This window comes from Kogia breviceps, chromosome 8 (assembly GCF_026419965.1).
Source record: "Kogia breviceps isolate mKogBre1 chromosome 8, mKogBre1 haplotype 1, whole genome shotgun sequence".
Taxonomy (NCBI): domain Eukaryota; kingdom Metazoa; phylum Chordata; class Mammalia; order Artiodactyla; family Physeteridae; genus Kogia; species Kogia breviceps.
Genome location: NC_081317.1, coordinates 104,920,200 through 104,939,970, shown reverse-complemented (window position 1 = coordinate 104,939,970; position 19,771 = coordinate 104,920,200). Strand labels below are relative to the sequence as shown.

General features: G+C 38.5%; 1 protein-coding gene across 2 annotated transcripts in view; it reads right to left on the bottom strand.

The window, feature by feature from the left end:
• Nucleotides 1–19,771, bottom strand: part of ADAM28 (ADAM metallopeptidase domain 28) — a 61,230-nt gene that overhangs the window by 9,406 nt on the left and 32,053 nt on the right. Inside the window, exons 11-18 of one of the 2 annotated variants that reach the window (XR_010841752.1) lie at nt 15,542–15,672; nt 12,515–12,692; nt 11,108–11,197; nt 8,123–8,318; nt 5,345–5,447; nt 3,133–3,292; nt 2,357–2,437; nt 1,950–2,032 (exon numbers count right to left, since the gene is read on the bottom strand). Coding sequence is in view for 1 of the 2 variants with exons in the window: in XM_059071071.2 (XP_058927054.1) it covers nt 1,954–2,032; nt 2,357–2,437; nt 3,133–3,292; nt 5,345–5,447; nt 8,123–8,318; nt 11,108–11,197; nt 12,515–12,692; nt 15,542–15,672 (1,018 nt within the window). In the remaining variant the exon portion in view is untranslated. The remainder of the gene's footprint in view (nt 1–1,949; nt 2,033–2,356; nt 2,438–3,132; nt 3,293–5,344; nt 5,448–8,122; nt 8,319–11,107; nt 11,198–12,514; nt 12,693–15,541; nt 15,673–19,771) is intronic. The other variant, XM_059071071.2, reaches the window with a different exon arrangement.

The following is a 19,771-nucleotide window of genomic DNA, read 5'->3' as shown; positions in this document are numbered from 1 at the left end:
AAAGAGTGTTATACTGGCATAAGGATAGCCAAATAGGACCACCAGAAAAGAATAGATATCCCAGAACAACACACGTGCATGGACACACATGCTTTATTAGAAAACTGGCACTACAGAGCATTAAGGAAGGATGATCTATTATATGAATAATGGTGTGACAACTGGGCATCTATCTGAGATAAAAACGAAATTGAACACTTGCATCACACACAAAATAATTCCAGATACATTATAGACTTAAATTTGAAAAGGCAATGCAAAAATCCTTTTTAGAAGATAATATATGGGTATACATTCATAACTTCAGGATAGGAAAATTTTCCTTAAAAAGGACACAAAAAGAAAAAAAACTAATCATCAAGGAAATGATTAACAAATTGACTACATTACAATTAAAAGCTTCTTAAGGGCTTCCCTGGTGGTGCAGTGGTTAAGAATCCGCCTGCCAATGCAGGCGACACTGGTTCAAGCCCTGGTCTGGGAAGATCCCACATACCGCGGAGCAACTAAGCCTGTGTACCACAACTACCAAGCCTGTGCTCCAGAACCCGTGAGCCACAACTACTGAAGCCCGCGCGCCTCGAGCCTGTGCTGTGCAACAAGAGAAGCCACCGCAATGAGAAGCCCACGCACAGCAACGAAGAATAGCCCCCACTCGCTGCAACTAGAGAAAGTCTGCGCACAGCAACAAAGACCCAACGCAGCCAACAATAGATTTTTAAAAATAACAATAATTTTTAAAAAGCTTCTTTAATCACATGACATCACGAAGAGAGTGAGAAAACAGAATGAAGGGAGTTATTTGCAGCATATATAACTGAAAAAAATAGCTTATATCAAGAATATATTATCATACAGAGTGAAGTAGGTCAGAAGGAGAAAAACAAATACCGTATGCTAACACATATATATGGACTCTAAGGGGAAAAAAATGTCATGAAGAGATTAGTGGTAGGACGGGAATAAAACACAGACCTACTAGAGCATGGACTTGAGGATATGGGGAGGGGGAAGGGTAAGCTGTGATGAAGTGAGAGAGTGGCAGGGACATATACACACTACCAAATGTAAATTAGATAGCTAGTGGGAAGCTGCCGCATAGCACAGGGAGATCACCTCTGTGCTTTGTGACCACCTAGAGGGATGGGATAGGGAGGGTGGGAGAGAGGGTGACGCAAGAGGGAAGAGATATGGGAACATATGTATATGTCTAACTGATTCACTTTGTTGTAAAGCAGAAACTAACACACCATTGTAAAACAGTTATACTCCAATAAAGATGTTTAAAAAAAAAAGAATATATTAAAACTTACACAAGTTATTAAGGGGTCAGGGGAGACACCTAATAGAAGAATAAACAAAATGGCTTGAACAAATGCTTTGCAAAAGACAAAATCCAAATGGCCAAAAAATAAGAAAAGATTTTATTAGTAGTAGTAGTAGTTATAAAGAGCAAGTCAACCTAATCCCACGTTCAACGAAGGATCATACATACTGAAGAAAAACAGCACAGTGAAATACAAGAGACAGGGTGAGAAAAGAAAACAACTCAACTCAAAAGAAATAGAGATAATCTAGAGAACAAAGTGAACCTACAAAAATTATGTCATATTCTTAGAGTTTTATGAGGATATTATATCTAGTATACATTCAGTCAAGGCTGCTATGAAAATGGAACAGTCATAAAGCAAGAAATTTTGGAAAATTAAAATAAAATGACAAATATAAAATTTGAAGAAATCTTTTTGTTTGTAGCATAAAAACATAAGAATGTGGAAAATATGATGTAAAAGTTGCTGGAGAGACTTTGGGGACTAATATCGTGGATTCAATATCTACAGAATAGGAATTCCAAGAGGGGTGGAAAAAAGGCAATGAAATCTTACATAACAGGAAATAAAAGCTTGGAAGAGGAGAGTAATTTTCTCACGTTAGATGTGCAATATTACTTACTGAAGACCGTGGAAGAACCATCGCAATCAGGAGGGGCCCATCCTTCTTTACACTGACATTGGAGCTCGTGGTCACACACCTAGAGGAGCAATGATCCTGTTAGTTTTCTCACTGGACTAATCCCCAACCCGAGGGCCGATTCATCCATATTATTAAGTCCATTCCAAAAAAAAGAATAACCTCTGCTCTGTAGCCTTTCAACTGTCTACGTAATGTATGAATCAGTAATAGGAATTTCAGTACCAGGTTCTTTGAGGGAATTTTTCATTGAATCAAACTAGTGAGGAGTTAGATAATAATGTTAATCATTCAACGCTGAAACATTATTTTAACATCATCTAAACTGTCTGACCTAAAATGACACAAGATTCAGCAAGCTTGGGGAAATGTTGTCAAGACTTACAGCATGTCCTTTGCACTTAGAAGAGCAATTGGCCGATTTGTAAGCTCTTTCGACATCCACACATTCTGCATTAATGCAAACCTGAAAGTGATATGAAAAACACAAAGTAGACATGAATGTCCAGTGGTTTCAGTTCTGCGAACTATTGACTCTGGTATTGTATTTTTAGCTACTATTATTGTTATCAAACTTGCCTTTTTATTAGGGAAATCACAGAATCCTTTTGAAAATAGGAATATGGAATCTAGATGATTTTTATAATAAAATATTTAGGAAGTCCTCTATAAAGATTTCCTTACTTCATGTCATATCTCATGGGTCATCTTTAATGCACCTTCTTTAGTCCAACTCTGAAGACTGAGAGCACTGAGCTAAGCACTGCACATGGTACAAGGTACCCATCCTAAACAAAAATACTATGGAAAACATGGTAATATCACATCATCTCCAATATTAAGATAATTATCATTTATGTAAAAATAAATAGTATTGTTATGATTTTTTTCATTATTATCATCAGAATGGCTATCATTTATTGAGACCTTACCAATTTGGGGGAAATAAAATTTACCTAAATTTAACAACCTAGTGCTAAGCACGTAATAGATACTTATTAAATAACATTGAAGGGAAGAATGCAGTCATGTATACATGAATGGCATAAACATTGCTCTGAAAACTGTGATCCATGAAACACAAAGAGACCTTGAGAAGCAAGCAAACAAAACGAACAAACAACCAGAACATTTTGAGTAAAAGCCACCATTTCAGCGTACCTTATTCTCTCCACACTTGGTTCCATTGGCTACTATGCTGATTTCTTGACTGCTGTCTTCAGGTTCAAATGTTTTACATGTCAGGAACGTTATTATATCACCTTTCCAGAGCAGATAATCTGACCCACCGTTACAGAACAACTTCCCACACATGGAATCACTGAAGAAAAGCCAAAATTTGCTGTTTTTGAAATAGCAGGATCCAAAATGCAGTTTTATACAAATGTAAATCAGCTCCCTATCGATATTTAACTAATGGTATTTTCCCCTATGGCAGAGACTTCTAGTTCTCCTTTATACCAATTTCCTCCTTATTCTTCAGTAATAGAACCATTGAATATTAGCAAGGCACAATGTTGCTCAAAAGAAAAATCCCATGTCTCCCATATTCCCAAATTTTGGCCAGTTGCCTAAATTCTAGCCAATGGGAAGGAAGTAGAATCTTAACTGCAGATTCTTGAGGGTGGCCTTACGTGAGGGTATATGTCCTCTTCTCAATATTTTCTCCTTTTTGCTCATTGGAATATGACGGGTGGAGTTGGAGAAGCCATCACAGACCGAGAGAAACATTTGGGAAAGGAGGTCATACATATGATGGAGCAAGAAGCTATAAGGAGGATGGATGTCTAACATCATGGAGGGCACCTAGGAAATCAGTTTCTGTCTTGTTTCAGCTAAGGTTATTTATTGCCATGAAGGGCAGCAGAATAATTCTCTTGACTATAGTTGTATCAGTATAAGGCTGAGCCTTGGTTGTCACTCCAAGGCATCGTGTGTTACTGAAAGAACCCCTGCAAATTCAGATGAAACTGCTCAACGCTCACTAAAACCTTGCCTTCACTAGCAAGGGGAAGAAAGTCATCACCAATAAAATTGGAATAAATTGCTTTATGCAGAATTTAGAGGAATGCTGTGGAAAACTCATCTGAGAGTGGTAGAATCAGATTCTTCTGATGTCTCTGAGGCTTTTAGAAAATACCATAGAGGAGTGGAGAAAGGCATGCATTCTCTCCAGACCTGAGAGGGTGTTTTTCTTGAATCATTTAGATATAGCTTTATAAGGAAGGCTCTAGGACACAGGGACCTTCAGGCTTACTTCCCACTACAGCCAAAGACTATCAAGAAGCGACCAGGAGGTCAGCCTGTGGGAAGAAATGAAATGCTTGTGCCTCTGGTTGCAGAAATTATCCAGTGTTCACACAGAGTTATACAGGACAAGGGTGTATACACTCTACAGAGGAAAGATGGAGTTACTCTAGTCTCTTTTCCCTGTCACGACCTCTCAGACTAAATATTGCCACACTCCCACCCCACTCTCCCACACATATTGCCTTTTACATAATTTTCCCTGATTTCCTGTAAAGAAGAGCCCACAGGGTATGATTAGCTTTGAGGCTTAGACTCCCCAAGAGATGACCTTCTGTCCAAAATGTAGTTTGTTTGGTAATATCTATCATTGAGAAAAATTAGTGTTATTTTAATAGAAAATCTTTAAGAAATGCTGATTTTTTTCATTCAATCTCTGGTTACACATTAGTTTGAATGTGTGAAATTTGGAGCAGGTATAAAGTTTAATCTATTATCATTTGAATTTTGAAAGTCATCTTAAAATTGCAGAATCAAAGGAAAATATATAGAAAAATCTCAAGTTCATTGCTTATGGTGTTCTATCATTTTTTTCAGTCTATCAACACAAAAAGGAAAACAAATTCTTTAGGTAAATTGTCAATCTTTCCCTTACTCTATTTTTTCTTTATGGAATGCCATGGCAAGTTTAAACAAAACTGTACAATCATCATATTGCTTATTCCTCTTTTTTTTTTTTATATCCTACCTCTGAGTAGATACATATTTATACCCTAGAATCATAATGAAAGACACTAGATGGAAAAGCATCTAAAGTATACTGGAGAATCAGTGTGCAAATTTCCAACCAGGCCCATTTAAGTATTGCATGCTCGGTCTCAAACATTCATTCTATTTAACAACAGCTGTACTTGGTGTCCTTTGAAGCATCCATTATGAGGCTGGAAAAAGGGGATCATTCCCTATTTGTCTTTTTAACTCAGTGCCTAGCCTAAAATATAGCATATAATAGTCACTCAATGAATGTTTATCAAATGAATGATGTCCAAATTCACTTTCTCATTAAATGGGATAAATCAGAAACTGTCAAAATGAGCAGGAAGGTTCAAATAACAAGGCCACTTACTTTGCTTTACAGGGAATGCGTGTGTCATCCACTTTTCGACAGTACCCGTAACTTGACCCACCTTCATTCCTGCTAAAACATGACTTATCTGCAACCTGGGTTCCTGGGACCAGGCATAGTCAGTAGGCACACAGTTGAAAAGAAAAGAGATAAATAGCTCAGTGCCATAAAGTATTCATGGAACAGAAAACCAGCATGAGGAATACGATTTTAGTATTATCCCCTTGACACTTCTTGGAAATATAGGTTGCAAGATTTGATGTCAAGAGAGATGGCTGGAGTTAAAACAATCTTTTATATAGCCTATTTTTGAATAATGGCTATCTAAATATCTGGAAACATCTGGATGATTGAAGACGTAGCTGGAAGAGCCGTAGTTATCGTAGTAGCAGCCCACAGGAAGATACTGGAATGTCATCTTGCTGGAGGGTGCAGCTGTGACAGGTACATGCTGTGCTTAGTCAAACTGTACTCTGCCAGGCACAGAGATGAGCATTGCATGTTTAATTTCTTGTGTAATCTTCCTCAGATCCCCATCAACTGGGGCAACAACACAGTGGTTAAGAGCTCAGGCGTTAAGAGCTGTGTGATCTTTGGCAAGTGCCTTAACCTCTTGGTTTGCTCTGTGTAAAAACGAGGTTTCTATAATAGCACCTCCCCCACAGCGTTATTATGAGAATTAAATGAGTTAATATATGTGAGCCACTGAGAAGAGTGCCTTGTCTGTAGTACATGGTTCAGAAAGAAAATGCTGGCTGAAAATCCTTTGTAAATAAATATTCCTGGGTACTATTGCTAAGGAAAGGAGCACATTTTCTTTTTAGGTTGCACACACATTTTCCCAAATTCTCTGTGAAAAGATTGTACTAATTCATACTCTTACCAGAGCATATTAATCTAAGTGTTTTTTTACATCCTCACCAGCACTAAGCATTAACTGTAACAAAGCTTTGCAATTTAACAAGTGTAGAAGATTAACTTGTTTTCATTTATATTTCTTACCATATCTTGCATGTGCTGATGTGTTAATAGTATTTCATACTTCTTGCTAGTGAGTTAAAATGATTTTAATGTTTATTAAACACTTGTACTTCTTTATGATGAATTGCCTGTTTATTCCTTGGTCACATTTTCAATACTTGGAATTCCAAATGATTTATAGGAGGTTAAAGACAGTGATTTTTTCCCCCTTATATGTGTTATAAGACTTTTCAAACTTTGAAGACTAATTTAAAATATATGTGAGATCCTTGTGAATTGTAAAATTTTATTTAGGCAAATCTATTTTTCTGGTCTTTTATAAAGGCCACCTTTAAATGTATGATTTAAAAGTTCTTCTCTATTCCAATATCGGATAAATATATTCAACATTAATTCAATAGATCACTTGGAACATTTACTAAAGTCAGGCACTGTGCTAGGATACACTGGGAATAACAACTATAAACAAAACAGTGTCTAGGTACTAGAAAACTTACAGATTTGTAAGGCAGGCGATATTGAAGGGTCAGGCAAAAAGAAGAAAGTAATAGTTTTTATCGCAGTGATTTATAGCCAAGTAACAAAGGAGATGTTCAGAGCTTCATCTCTGTGCTGAAGATTTCCTTTCCCCAGGTTTCTGCCATATACTGAAGTTAGGCAAGGAAGTACAAGGTCTTTAACCAGCAAAGCCATCTTTGCTTGCACCTGTAACTTAGCACGTGCATCTGCATTACCTATAAACTGGAGGAGAGCCAGAACTGAATTCCAGACCATCAGAGCACTTCCTGATGCACCAGTGGTATCACGCTTTCTCCTCAAATTGTGTCTCAGCTCACCCTAGCCTGATACAGAGGCTTTCATTCAGGGGTTTTTCTAGGTTCTTGTTCATTTATTTCCCAGGTTTCTTTTTTTCTGGGTGTATTGTCAATCAGTGATTTTTGTTGCTTTCCTACATCTTGTCTTATGTATATTTTCAGGAATTATGGAAAGTTTCCATCATATGATAACCTTCTTCAAATATTTTTAGGAATATGTATTTTCCCTGTTAAAAATAGTCCTTCAGCCATTTAAGTAGGAATCTGGAAATGTAGCAGAAAATGGTATGAAAATTAAATATATGTACACAATATACATCATATCCAGGAAGTCCAAAGAATTGATATTTTAAAAATTGCTCTTCTAATCAAGTTATTTAGCATAATTTAAATTTGGGTTTAAAGTGTTTGAAGATTTTTAAGTTATGCTTTTATTTTTAATTTCTTTTTTTTATGGTGTAATCAGAGAATATGACCTCTAAAATTCTGGTATCATGGACAAAATAAACATTTTAAGAACTTTCAATTTTCCCCACTGCTCCTTTGCATTCCACTCCTACACACACACACACACACACACACACACACACAATTCCAAGGGTCTGCTTAACTGGGAAGGATTTTGGTTACAGTTGCCAGATAAAGTACAGGACATCCAGTTAAATTTAAATTCCAGATAAACAAAGGCTTTTTTTCAGCATAAGTCTAACTCAAATATTGCACGAGACATATTGACACTTAAAAAAATATTGTTAATCTGAAATTCAAATTTAACTGGACTGTCCTTATTTTTATTTGCTAAATCTAGCAACACCAAAATTCTCCACTTATCCAGGATTTTGAGCAGTGGCACAGTTTCTAAGATGGAAGAAAGGGACAGAATGCTACTTTGGCCATGATTAAACACTGTCCCTTGGAGTGAAATGATTTTCCTTTGTATGTACAAAGGCAGTGCCAGCATCACTGGGGTTTGTCCTCCTACCTGGTCCCCATAGCTTGGTGCACTGCTCCTCCAGGGTGGGGCACATCCCCATCAAGCAGTAGCCCTTCCCATTTTGGCAAGGGAAGCCATTGACTTGGAATCGATCATCGGGGCAAAGACCAGATTTGCCATCACACATTTCGGGCAGGTCACATTCACCTTTTGCTGGTCTGCATACCTCACCAGCCTTTTTAAACTGTAGGGAAATAAAATTGGAGAGAAGGCTTTTTTTCCACCTGACTTAACCCTTAATATCTCAAATTGATTCAAATAATATTTTCCCTGTGGCCTTTTTTTGGCAACGTAGTTAGACGCATCGTTCTATTTTAGTTCACGTTTTCATTGTATAAGCTAAACCCGTCTCCTATAATGTCACTTCTATTGACTTTGGCCAAACCCTGAGTCTTTAAGCAATTAATATTTCTGAATTTGTAGAGCAAACGTTATAGAAATAACAATGAAAAAATACAGAAGAAAACTGAGCAATATCTTAGATGGAAAGAAGGAATTTATTTCTCCCTTTGTTGACTGCATCTTTGGCAAGCTTTTCAAGGAGATTTAAATCTGCAGCTTCAGAGATTTATTGGTGAAGTAAATCTTCCACAGTAAGGAAGATAAGTTTACAAGCCCAGATCAGCATGCTCTGAGACTTTCCCAGGCATAGAGTTTCCTAATCCTTAATTCCTTTTATTGTATGTTCAGATATTTCTTTTCAACTGATGTCTTTCTATGGAATGATTTATCAGAAGGAGGAAACAACCAAATATTCATTTCATGTGTTAATTCCATTGCAATCTATTACTGCGAGTCTTGCTCTTATGAGCTCAGAGAAACCTTAGGAAAAGAAATTCTGCCATTCATACAAATCTGAAGAGGCCTGTGTGGATATTAGAAGCATACCCTTCTCTAGTTGAAGTGAGAAGGCATGCTCTCATATCATCAAAAGACTTCCCATATCTTTACGCGGGTGACAGAATGTGCCAAAACTAAGATCCGGCACAGCCAAATAAATAAATAAATATTTTTAAAAGAATCCAAATTTTCATCAGAGCATATGAGACCCTCCAAATTCAAGCCCCCCCTACTCCAGTCAGACTAGCTTTCTTACCAGATGTCACACAAACCATGCTTATATCTTCTTTTCTTTCTTCTTTCTCCCTGCCTGCTCACTTGGAATTTTTTCTTTCTATTTATCTAAAATCTACTCACTACTTTCCACACTAATTGAAAGCCTCATTTTCCATGAAGTCTCCTCTGACCTCTTCAATGCAAATCACTGTTCCTCTTTTCTACATGTGGTAGGAAAAGAGCCCTGAATTTGGATTTGAACAGGTTTGAATCTTGGCTCTGCCAGTGACTAGATGTGTACCCTTAGCAAATGGATTTAATCTCTCTGAAAATCCATTTCCCGATCCAATATTAACTTTATAAGGTCATTATGAACATTAAGTGAAAATATATGTGGAAACTATTACGCATATAATGGCCATCTGTCATTATAATATCTATCTGAGCATTTAATCATGTATCATATTTTCGTCTGTTTTAGTTATGTATATCATCACCCTAAAAAAATAGCAAGTTTTTTGAAGTCAAATACTAGTTTTCTTTATCACCCATAATCTCTAAAAAACAAGACTTAATAAACACTTGTTGAATACTACTTAAGTTCTCAAATTTTCTTCATTTTGGCATCCTTTATTTCTTTCCTCTCCCTCCAACATTTAAAAAAAAAAAGAGAGAAAAGAAACAAACAAAAAAACCTATCTCAAACACTGCCTATAACCTGGCATGCCATCTTCACATTCCTTTTACAGATGGTTATTGGGCTTTTAAAATGAACACAATTCTGTGTTAGGTGAGCATGAATCAGACCCCAGACATTAAGAATCAGTCTAACTAAGAAGACACATAAACAAATAATCATAATGGAGAATTCTCTGCAACAGTGGAATGTAACATGCTGAACTCTAACTGGAAGAGAAAGTCAAAAAAGCCCCACAGAGAAACGACACGGCATCCTCATCTTATGTCTTTTTTCTAAGAATTTCACCCGGAAGTGACTTCAAAGGTTGAAGTTAGAGGAGCCCCTATATTATTAAAATTAAAAGATTTTCCACTACACCATATTAAAGTGTGAAATAAAATTCATATTTTATGGCAAGACAAGGAAAATTTAAACATATGAAATTGTCTCTCCCTCTGGTCTCCTCTCTCCCCATACCGTGCACTGTGTATCTGCATTAGGCATTGACCAGACCTTCCCATCAGCATAAATACCTGCTCAACCATAAAGACCAACATTCTCCCAAGACCAACATGATAACTCCTTAAAATATAACATTCCTTCTTGATCTTGTAAGGGGCCATGGTGACGCTTAGATATGGATTGTGTAAATTATCAATAATATGCCATTTAACATACAGCCCTCTGTCTCAAAAAACTTACACAACCGTGCTTTGACTTCTAACTGGCTCAACAGTTTTCAGAGCTTTCTGAGATGCTCTTCTCCGGTTATAATCCTCAATTTGGCTAGAATAAAATTTTCCATTTCTTTCTTAGATCGACTGATTAATATTTTGCCGACAAAAGTGATATGCAAGCAATTACTGGATTTGGTCCAAGAGGGTCACACAGCATCAGAAGAAATAGCAGGTGGGAGTAACAAAGCATTAGCTTTGGAACGGATCATACTTGGATTTTGCCATTTAGTGGCTGTATTATTTTGTACATTATCTGTTCTGAGACTCTGTCTGCTCGAAAACAAAATTAAATAATAATATATACTTCAAAGGGCTGTTGGAGGATTAAAGAGCCCATCTTTGCAAAGTACTCAGTGAGGACTTGAAAGATGGTAGGTAACATTATTTTATAGAGAGAAAAATACTACTTTGCCTATTTCATTTAACATAATCCCTAAGATTTTCATACAGAAAAAACAGAGTAATCATAATTATTAAGACAGAATAAAATAATAATCTTACCTGGCATTTTTCACAGCATTCCCCTACCGCACATTGAAAATTTGCTTTGATTTTACATGTTTTTGCATCACAGCAAACGTTGGTGCATTCCTAAGAAATACCAGAAACAAATGCAAATGCAAGATTACCTTTTGGTCTCATTTTGGCACAATTCATAATACAATTTATTCATCACACAGACCTTTCTTTGATACAATCTGAAAATGATTTGGGGGGAAATTTTTTAAAAAGTTTAACGTTAGAAATATTGAGTTTATCTGAATTCTACTTACATCATTTTTTAATTTGAGTATCTTTTCTAGTTCCCCCAATCTCCCATAGTAATACTGAACATGGTTTATTTTTGGTGAAATAGGAGAGAAAACAAAAGAAAGGGACAGGTTTTGAAAATCAAATTCCTCTAAATTGTTACAGAACATAATTAGTTCAGCTCATCAATTTTGTATCTATCGAGCAATAAACTTAATCTCTAGAGCATGTACTGAAAATCTAAAAATATAGTTCTTTATTCAAGTTTGACATTTAATTCAGCTCTCTGTAAAGCAGTATACTTTGTCTTGTTTTCTCCACCTTCCTTCTGAGAAATTAAGCATCTGCACAAGGCTTTGGGGAAACTCCTACTTTGGGAAACTCAGAGTGAGATATTTAGTTACCAAATTTTAGGGTTAAAACTCTTGCCCTTATTCAAACAAACATCATCTGGGAAAGATTCCTTTTTCTCACAGAAGGGATAAATGTGTAATCCTATTTTGAAGTTACTGAGAGGCCGACCCCATGAGAGCTTGGCCTGGTACTCGCATTAGGTGTTAATAAGATGGGGGCAGGGGTCCCTGGTGGCACAGTGGTTAAGAATCCGCCTGCCAATGCAAGGGACCCAGGTTCGAGCCCTGGTCTGAGAAGATCCCACATGCCACGGAGCAACTAAGCCTGTGCGCCACAACTACTGAGCCTGTGCTCTAGAGCCCGTGAGCCACAACTACTGAGACCTCATGCTGCAACTACTGAAGCCTGCATGCCTAGGGCCCGTGCTCCACAATAAGAGAAGCCACAGCAATGAGAAGCCCGCACTCCGCAACGAAGAGTAGCCCCTGCTCTCCACCACTAGAGAAAGCCTGCGCACAGCAACAAAGACCCAACCCAGCCAAAAATAAATAAATTTAAAAAAGAAAATGGGGGCAAAGGTCCCATTCAGAATCCTGCTGCCCTGTCAAGAGGATGGGACCAAGCCAGGCACTTCGAATGGTAAAAAGTCCTGAGTCCCAAAGTTGGCCTGACAAATGTCTACAAACAAACGTTTACAAAATTACAAGAAGTGTGATTTTTTTAGTGAACTGCACATTCTTTGATAGTTTATCTCTCAGCAATTCAAAAACAAAGTAGATCATTTTAGAAAGAACTTGGTGGTACCTCGGGGGTCCCACAGTCACAGTCTTCTCCCATTTCTATCAACTGGTTCCCACAGATCGGGGTGGATATGATATCTGTAGGCAGCGGAACGTTAAAGAGGCAACTGGATAATTTATCTTCCAAGAATTTTTCATAGCTGACACGGCTGCAGGAACTGAAGTCCGTAGGTGTATAGAAGCTGTAAAGGTAAGGAAAAAGAAAATGGAATACAGTCACGCTGAGCAGATAGGGAGAAATATCAGACATTGTATGTGATACACTCAAAACGTGACCCAAAAGATCAAAGGGAATACACTCACCAACTGCTAAATCATGAGCTCTTATTTTTGTGCCTGAATTAGCCCACGCGGGCAGGTATAAACACCTCCAGCTTAATGAACAAGGCAAGTTCATGGTCACATCTTAAAATAGAACATGCAGACTGCTGTTTAATAAACTAAAAATCCTTCTAATTTATCCAGATAATCTCATTCAGCCTTGGGTCATTTTGGTTTTGAAGTCCTAAAGGCACTAAAATTATATTTATTTACATGTTTAAGAATTCATTTTCCTTCAGAGGGATTTCTATTGACAGCCTCTCTTCATTCCACAAATAACAACGAGGTTAAAAAAGCAGTAGCCAAGGGGGTTGCGGGGGAGGGAAGGAATGGGAGTTTGGGATTAGCAGAGGCAAACTATTATACATAGGATGGATAAACAACAAGGTCCTACTGTATAGCACAGGGAACTATATTCAATAGCCTGTGACAAACCATAATGGAAAAGAATATGGAAAAGAATATGTATGTCTATCTATTTGAGTCACTTTGCTGTACAGAAGAAATTAACACAACTTTGTAAATAAACTATACTTAAATAAAATTTAAAAAAAAATTTTTAATGCAGTAATATATGTGAGAAATAGCATAAGATATGAAACTGGCATGCAGCCATATGCTATTTTGTGTAAGGGCATGGGAGACTAACCCTAGCTTGAATGAGCTGGGAGAGGGAAATACAAAAAGAGGAAATGAACACATAAAAGGGATTGTGGGGTTCTTAAAAATAAAATTCCAGGGCAGTTTTGCCTAAGGTGTGGCAGGAATGTGTAATCTCTTTTCAAAGACTCATCATCTTCCTGTGAGAACATTCTTCTTTTTTAAAAAAAATTTTTATTAGAATATAGTTGCTTTACAATGTTGCATTAGTTTCACATATACAGCAAAGTGAATCAGTTATACATATACATAAATCCACTCTTTTTTAGATGATTTTCCCATATAGGCCATTACAGAGTATTTAATAGAGTTCCTTGTGCGATACAATAGGTCCTTATTAGTTATCTGTTTTATATCTGGTAGTGTGTATATGTCAATACCAGTCTCCCAATTTATCTGCCCCCTCCTTTATACCCTGGTAACCATTAGCTTGTTTTCTACATCTGTAACTCTATTTCAACTCTATTTCTACTTAGCTACAAAACTATTTCTTAGTTTTGTAGCTAAGCTCATTTGTACCCTTTTTTTAGATTCCACATATAAGTGGTATCATATATTTGTCTTTCTCTTTCTGACTTAGTTCACTCTGTATGACAGTCTCCAGGTCCATCCATGTTGCTGCAAATGGCATTATTTCATTCTTTCTTATGGCTGAGTAATATTTCTTTGTATATATGTACCACATCTTCTTTATCCATTCCTCTGTTGATGGACATTTAGGTCGCTTTCATGTCCTGGCTATTGTAAATAATGCTGCAATAAACATTGGGGTGCATGTATCTTTTCGAATTATGGTTTTCTCTGGATATATGCCCAGGAGTGGGATTATATGGTAACTCTATTTTTAGTTTTTTAAGGAACCTCCATACTGTTCTCCACAGTGGCTGCACCAATTTACATTCCCACCAACAGTGTAGGCGGGTTTCCTTTTCTCCACACCCTCTCCAGCATTTATTGTTTGTAGATTTTTTGATGATGGCCATTCTGACCCATGTGAGTTGATACCTCATTGTAGTTTTGAGTTGAATTTCTCTAATAATTAGTGATGTTGAGCATCTTTTCATGTGCTTTTTAGTCATTTGTATGTCTTCTTTGGAAAAATGTCTATTTAGATTTTCTCTTTTTTTTTTTTTTTTTTTTTTTTTGCGGTACACAGGCCTCTCACTGTTGTGGCCTCTCCCGTTGTGGAGCATAGGCTCCAGACATGCAGGGTCAGCGGCCATGGCTCACGGACCCAGCCACTCTGCGGTATGTGGGATCTTCCCGGACCGGGGCACGAACCCATGTCCCCTGCATCGGCAGGCGGACTCTCAACCACTGTGCCACCAGGGAAGCCCTTCTCATTTTTTGATTGGTTTGTTTGTTTTTTTGATATTGAGCTGCATGAACTGTTTGTATATTTGGGGAGATTAATCCCTTGTTGGTTGCTTTTTCTCTTCCATTCTGAGGGTTGTCTTTTTGTTTTGTTTATGGTTTCCTTTGCTGTGCAAAACCTTTTAAGTTTATTAGGTCCCATTTTTTTAATTTTGTTTTTATTTTCATTACTCTAGGAGGTGGATTGAAAAAGATCTTGCTGTGGTTTATGTCAAAGAGTGTTCTGCCTATGTTTTCTTCTGAGAGTTTTATAGAATCCAGCCTTACCTTTAATCCATTTTGAGTTTACTTTTGTGTATGGTGTTAGGAAGTGTTCTAATTTCGTTCTTTAATTACATTTTTCTTCTAAAACTTCTACATTACTACCACCCAATCTAAATTCACTGAAACTGTGATAAATGCTAATGATTTTATGAACCCAGATCTTGTGGAGCTAAGATGAGGATAAAGTGACACATCACCCCAACAGCAAAGAGACAGTATGTTAAACTATGTCTCAGTTAATGAAAAACATTACACATAGATGAGGTACAAGGTAGTATGGTATAGATACACATCCATGATTTTGTCCTGATACTGCTATTTAATAATTTGAAAGTTTGAACATGTCACTGAAGATGACAGCCCAGAGTGAACCCAAAACACAGATAAATAGCATCTTTCCGGAAAGGCTCACCTTAGTGCTCTGTCCATCACACATACTGTAGAAGGGCACGTGCAAGCATAGGTGTCATGAAACATTCCAAAGTTATGGCCCATTTCATGGGCCATGGTCCCTGCAACACTAAGCATGTTGTAACTGTGGTCCTGAGGATGAGAATAGGGAGACAGATCCTCTGGTTTGCAAGTTGAGTTATCACTCAGGACATAATTAAGTATTTTCACTGTAGTCAAGTGGAGTAGAGAGTCTGATTTTAGCTTCAGTCTCCTCACCTTACCCATCTCTTCCCCTCTCTCCTCTTCCCTTCTCTCCTGCCTCTCACCCTGACTTTCTCTGCCCTTTTGTCTCTCTATCTCTGTATCTCTTGCTGTCTCTCCCCCCCACACACACACAACCTTTTGGTACTGAATCCCCACCACAAGGCATACAGCCTACTTTCTGTTCTTGTCAATGGGTCCCTATAATGAAAATTTTTGTTATTTCCTGCCATGACAGATAATGACGACCTTTTTTTCCACAATAATAAGAAGTTAGAATTTTTAAAAACTGATTTACCTCCCCCCTCACATTTGGATTGTTTTTCAAATTCTTTCCAATTTATCAATAATTGGAGGTCTTTAATGTATTTAGTTCATAGGGATCTAGAAGTGCTCATGAACCTAGAACTTTAGAATCACTTGTATCTTTTTCAAATCTCCTACTGCCAAGACTAGACATCAGTCCACTCCAGACTTGCCTTATTGCTTGAAGTTCAGCGAGTAGCCAACTTCATTACCAGATTGTTTCTGATTAAGGTGTTGGACCAGGGCCTCCAAGTTATCCAGAAGCAATAAAACAACACTAAAGAATCATTGCTGGTTGTAATTTCCCAGTAGGGATACAGGAATATGCCAATAACACCCACCCACAGAAACTGATTACCTTATGTACTTCATTTCAAAGAACAAAATAGAGAAGTCCATCAGGCATAGTACAAGGCTGGCAAGCAAGGAACACTTATGTGAGACAGGAAGTTAATACCTATCACTCACAATATTGTTTCATCCTGTTGAGATGAACCTGGTAACCACCTTATTATCTATTAAGATGGAGTGCCTTCAGTGGGGACAAAAACAAACCAAACAATTTAAGAAAAAAGAAATGTGTTTAAATAGACACTTTCCAGATTGCCTTATTTGGGGTTCCTTCAAATTTAGAGTACCTTCCTTTAAATAATTATTTTCATAACTTAAATGGTATTTTCTACTGGAATTACCTCCATCCTCTCTTCCCCTTAAATCCAATCCATACTTTGAGGTTCATCTTAATGCAACTTTTCCTGACCACATTCTCTTCATCCACAATCCTCTCCTCTGGATTCCTACTTCAGTTTTAAGTCTATTGGGTTAGCCAAAATGTTTGTTCAGGTTTTTTCCATAACATCTTATGGATGTTACTATCATATATTATTAACTATTGCTTTAAGTAGGCTAGTTTCTCTTTCAATTTTATGGTAGGTACTTTCAAGTTTTAAAATACATACTTTACTTCCTCTGTTTATGATAGGAAGCCTATCATAAACCCAGACTCATGACATATATTGGAGAGATATATACATATTCACTGACGGGAGAAGTAGCAACAACCTGTAGCAGAACTGACGACCTGGTACAGATAGGGCATGAGTTTAACACACACACACACACACACACACACACCCCACACACACACAAAACTACAAAAACCTCTACTCCTAAGAGAGAGGGGCAGACAAAAATCCTGAGCCTATATTGATATCAATTGAGGTTTTCTGCCATTGAAGGAGGGCCAGGAAACTCTCTTCCAGGAATGATCTGCAAAAGTCAGAAAGCAGAGTTTTGCTGCCACTGAAAGGATGCAGGATCACTGAGAAAGCCTAACTGCTGAGACCCAGGGCCTGCTGAAAACTGAAATTAGACAAAGTCAGATGAGAATTCCCTGACCCCTGTTTCCCATCACCAGATAATAGAAAGCTGGACAGAGCATCACAACCAAACTTACTGTAGTCAGATTCACAATTTTCTAGAACCAATTCTAGAGCTGAGGTCACAAGGCAACAAAGCTGAAATCTAAGGAAAGACAGGCTGGCACCTAGTGGGAGAGATGGACGTGATCTTCTGTTTACCTGGGGCAGGCACTACCAGATGCCAGTAATAACTCATACAAAACATTAAAAACTGATGCGAAGTGAGAGTAGCATCGACATATATACACTACCAAATGTAAAACTGTCACCTAGTGGGAAGCAGCAGCATAGCACAGGGAGATCAGCTCGGTGCTTTACGATGACCTAGAGGGGTAGGATAGGGAGGGTGGGAAGGAGGCTCAAGAGGGAGGCGATATGGGGATGTATGTGTGCATGTGGCTGATTCACTTTGTTGTGTGACAGAGGCTAGTGCAGTATTGTGAAGCAGTTAGACTCCAATAAAGTTCTATTAAGAACAAAAAAATGGGGCTTCCCTGGTGGCGCAGTGGTTGGGAGTCCACCTGCCGATGCAGGGAACGCGGGTTTGTGCCCTGGTCCGGGATGATCCCACATGCCGCGGAGCGGCTGGGCCCGTGAGCCATGGCCGCTGGGCCTGCGCGTCCGGAGCCTGTGCTCCTCAAAGGGAGAGGCCACAGCAGTGAGAGGCCCGCATACCGCAAAACAAACAAACAAACAAACAAACAAAAAAAACCCAAAAAGGTGTGGTGAAAACACCCAAAAAAAACCCCCCAAAAAACTGATAAATGTTGATTGTGGAATAGCAAGAGAATATGCAAAATGTGAGGAATTCAGACATAAGAGAAATTCCCACCTATTCACAGATTTTTCTCCACATGACGTCACTAAGTGAGAGTTCTGGGAAATCCTCCATCATGGTATTGACCTGGGGGAGCAGAACGGCAGTAGCAAAGGCATGAAACCCCTTCACAGTCCTTCTCCTTTATCCCTGTAATGGAGCAAACAGGACCAGCACCAGGGTGAGCTAAGTGCCTCACTTGGCTTACTCTAGTCCTAGCCCTAACTAAGGTCTTAAACTTCTGAGAAAAGGGCAACAAATCTTGTCACCCTTAAGGCACTGTTGAGGTCTCAATGCAACTGTGAAAAAGAAAAAGAAAGGGGGAAAAAAAAAACCCAAACCCAAAAAACCTCCACCACTGGAGGGGAGGGGCAGAAGGGGCAGGAATGCCTGCTGGGTTTACATCACTAGAGGTCTCTACCATCTGGCAGTGGATCAGGATCACCAGAAGGACCCAGGCCAGAAACTAAGAGATGCAGGACTTGCCTAAGACTGAGCTTAATGAGAGCAAAAGGGAATGCCCTCCTCCCACCAAAAGTCCAACAATCATCCAGTAACAAGTAACAATAACCTATCGATGGGAGATGGATAACAGCTTAAAGAGACTCCCTGTGAGGTGCAGTAAAGCCCTAAAGGTGAGTGTGGAACACCCAGTGAAAAAAACTCTAGCAAACCATCCTCCATTCTAAATACAAAATAATGTGAAAGGAATTTAACATCTGTGATGTACTGAGGATGGCCATACCAACCAAAAAATCCTGAACCCAGCTCAACTCCTGCTAGATTGATTTAAATCCTCACACTGAAGTGCTAGAAGAAGGAAAGAAGTGATCATTTCCAGGTCAAAAAAAAAAAATACCTCAGACTATTGCCTTTCACGAGATGCCTAACTTTCAACCAAAAATAATAAGGCATCCAAAAAAAAAAAAAACAAGAAAAAAACGATACCCTGCCAATCAACAGAAACAAACATAGATTATTAGTGCTATCAGAGAGGCACTTTTTTTTTTTTTTTTTTTTTTTTTTTTTTTTTGCGGTATGCGGGCCTCTCACTGTTGTGGCCTCTCCCGTCGCGGAGCACAGGCTCCGGACGCGCAGGCCTGGCGGCCATGGCTCACGGGCTTAGTTGCTCCGCGGCATGTGGGATCTTCCCGGACCAGGGCACGAACCCGTGTCTCCTGCATCGGCAGGCGGATTCTCAACCACTGCGCCACCAGGGAAGCCCAGGAGAGGCACTTTAAAATAACTATGATTAATATGTTAAAAGCTCCAGTGGAAAAGATGAATATCACATAAGACTGGATGGAAAATTTCAGCAGAGAGTTGGACACCATAAGAGAGAATCAGGGCTTCCCTGGTGGCGCAGTGGTTGAGAATCTGCCTGCAGATGCAGGGGACACGGGTTCGTGCCCCAGTCTGGGAAGATCCCACATGCCGTGGAGTG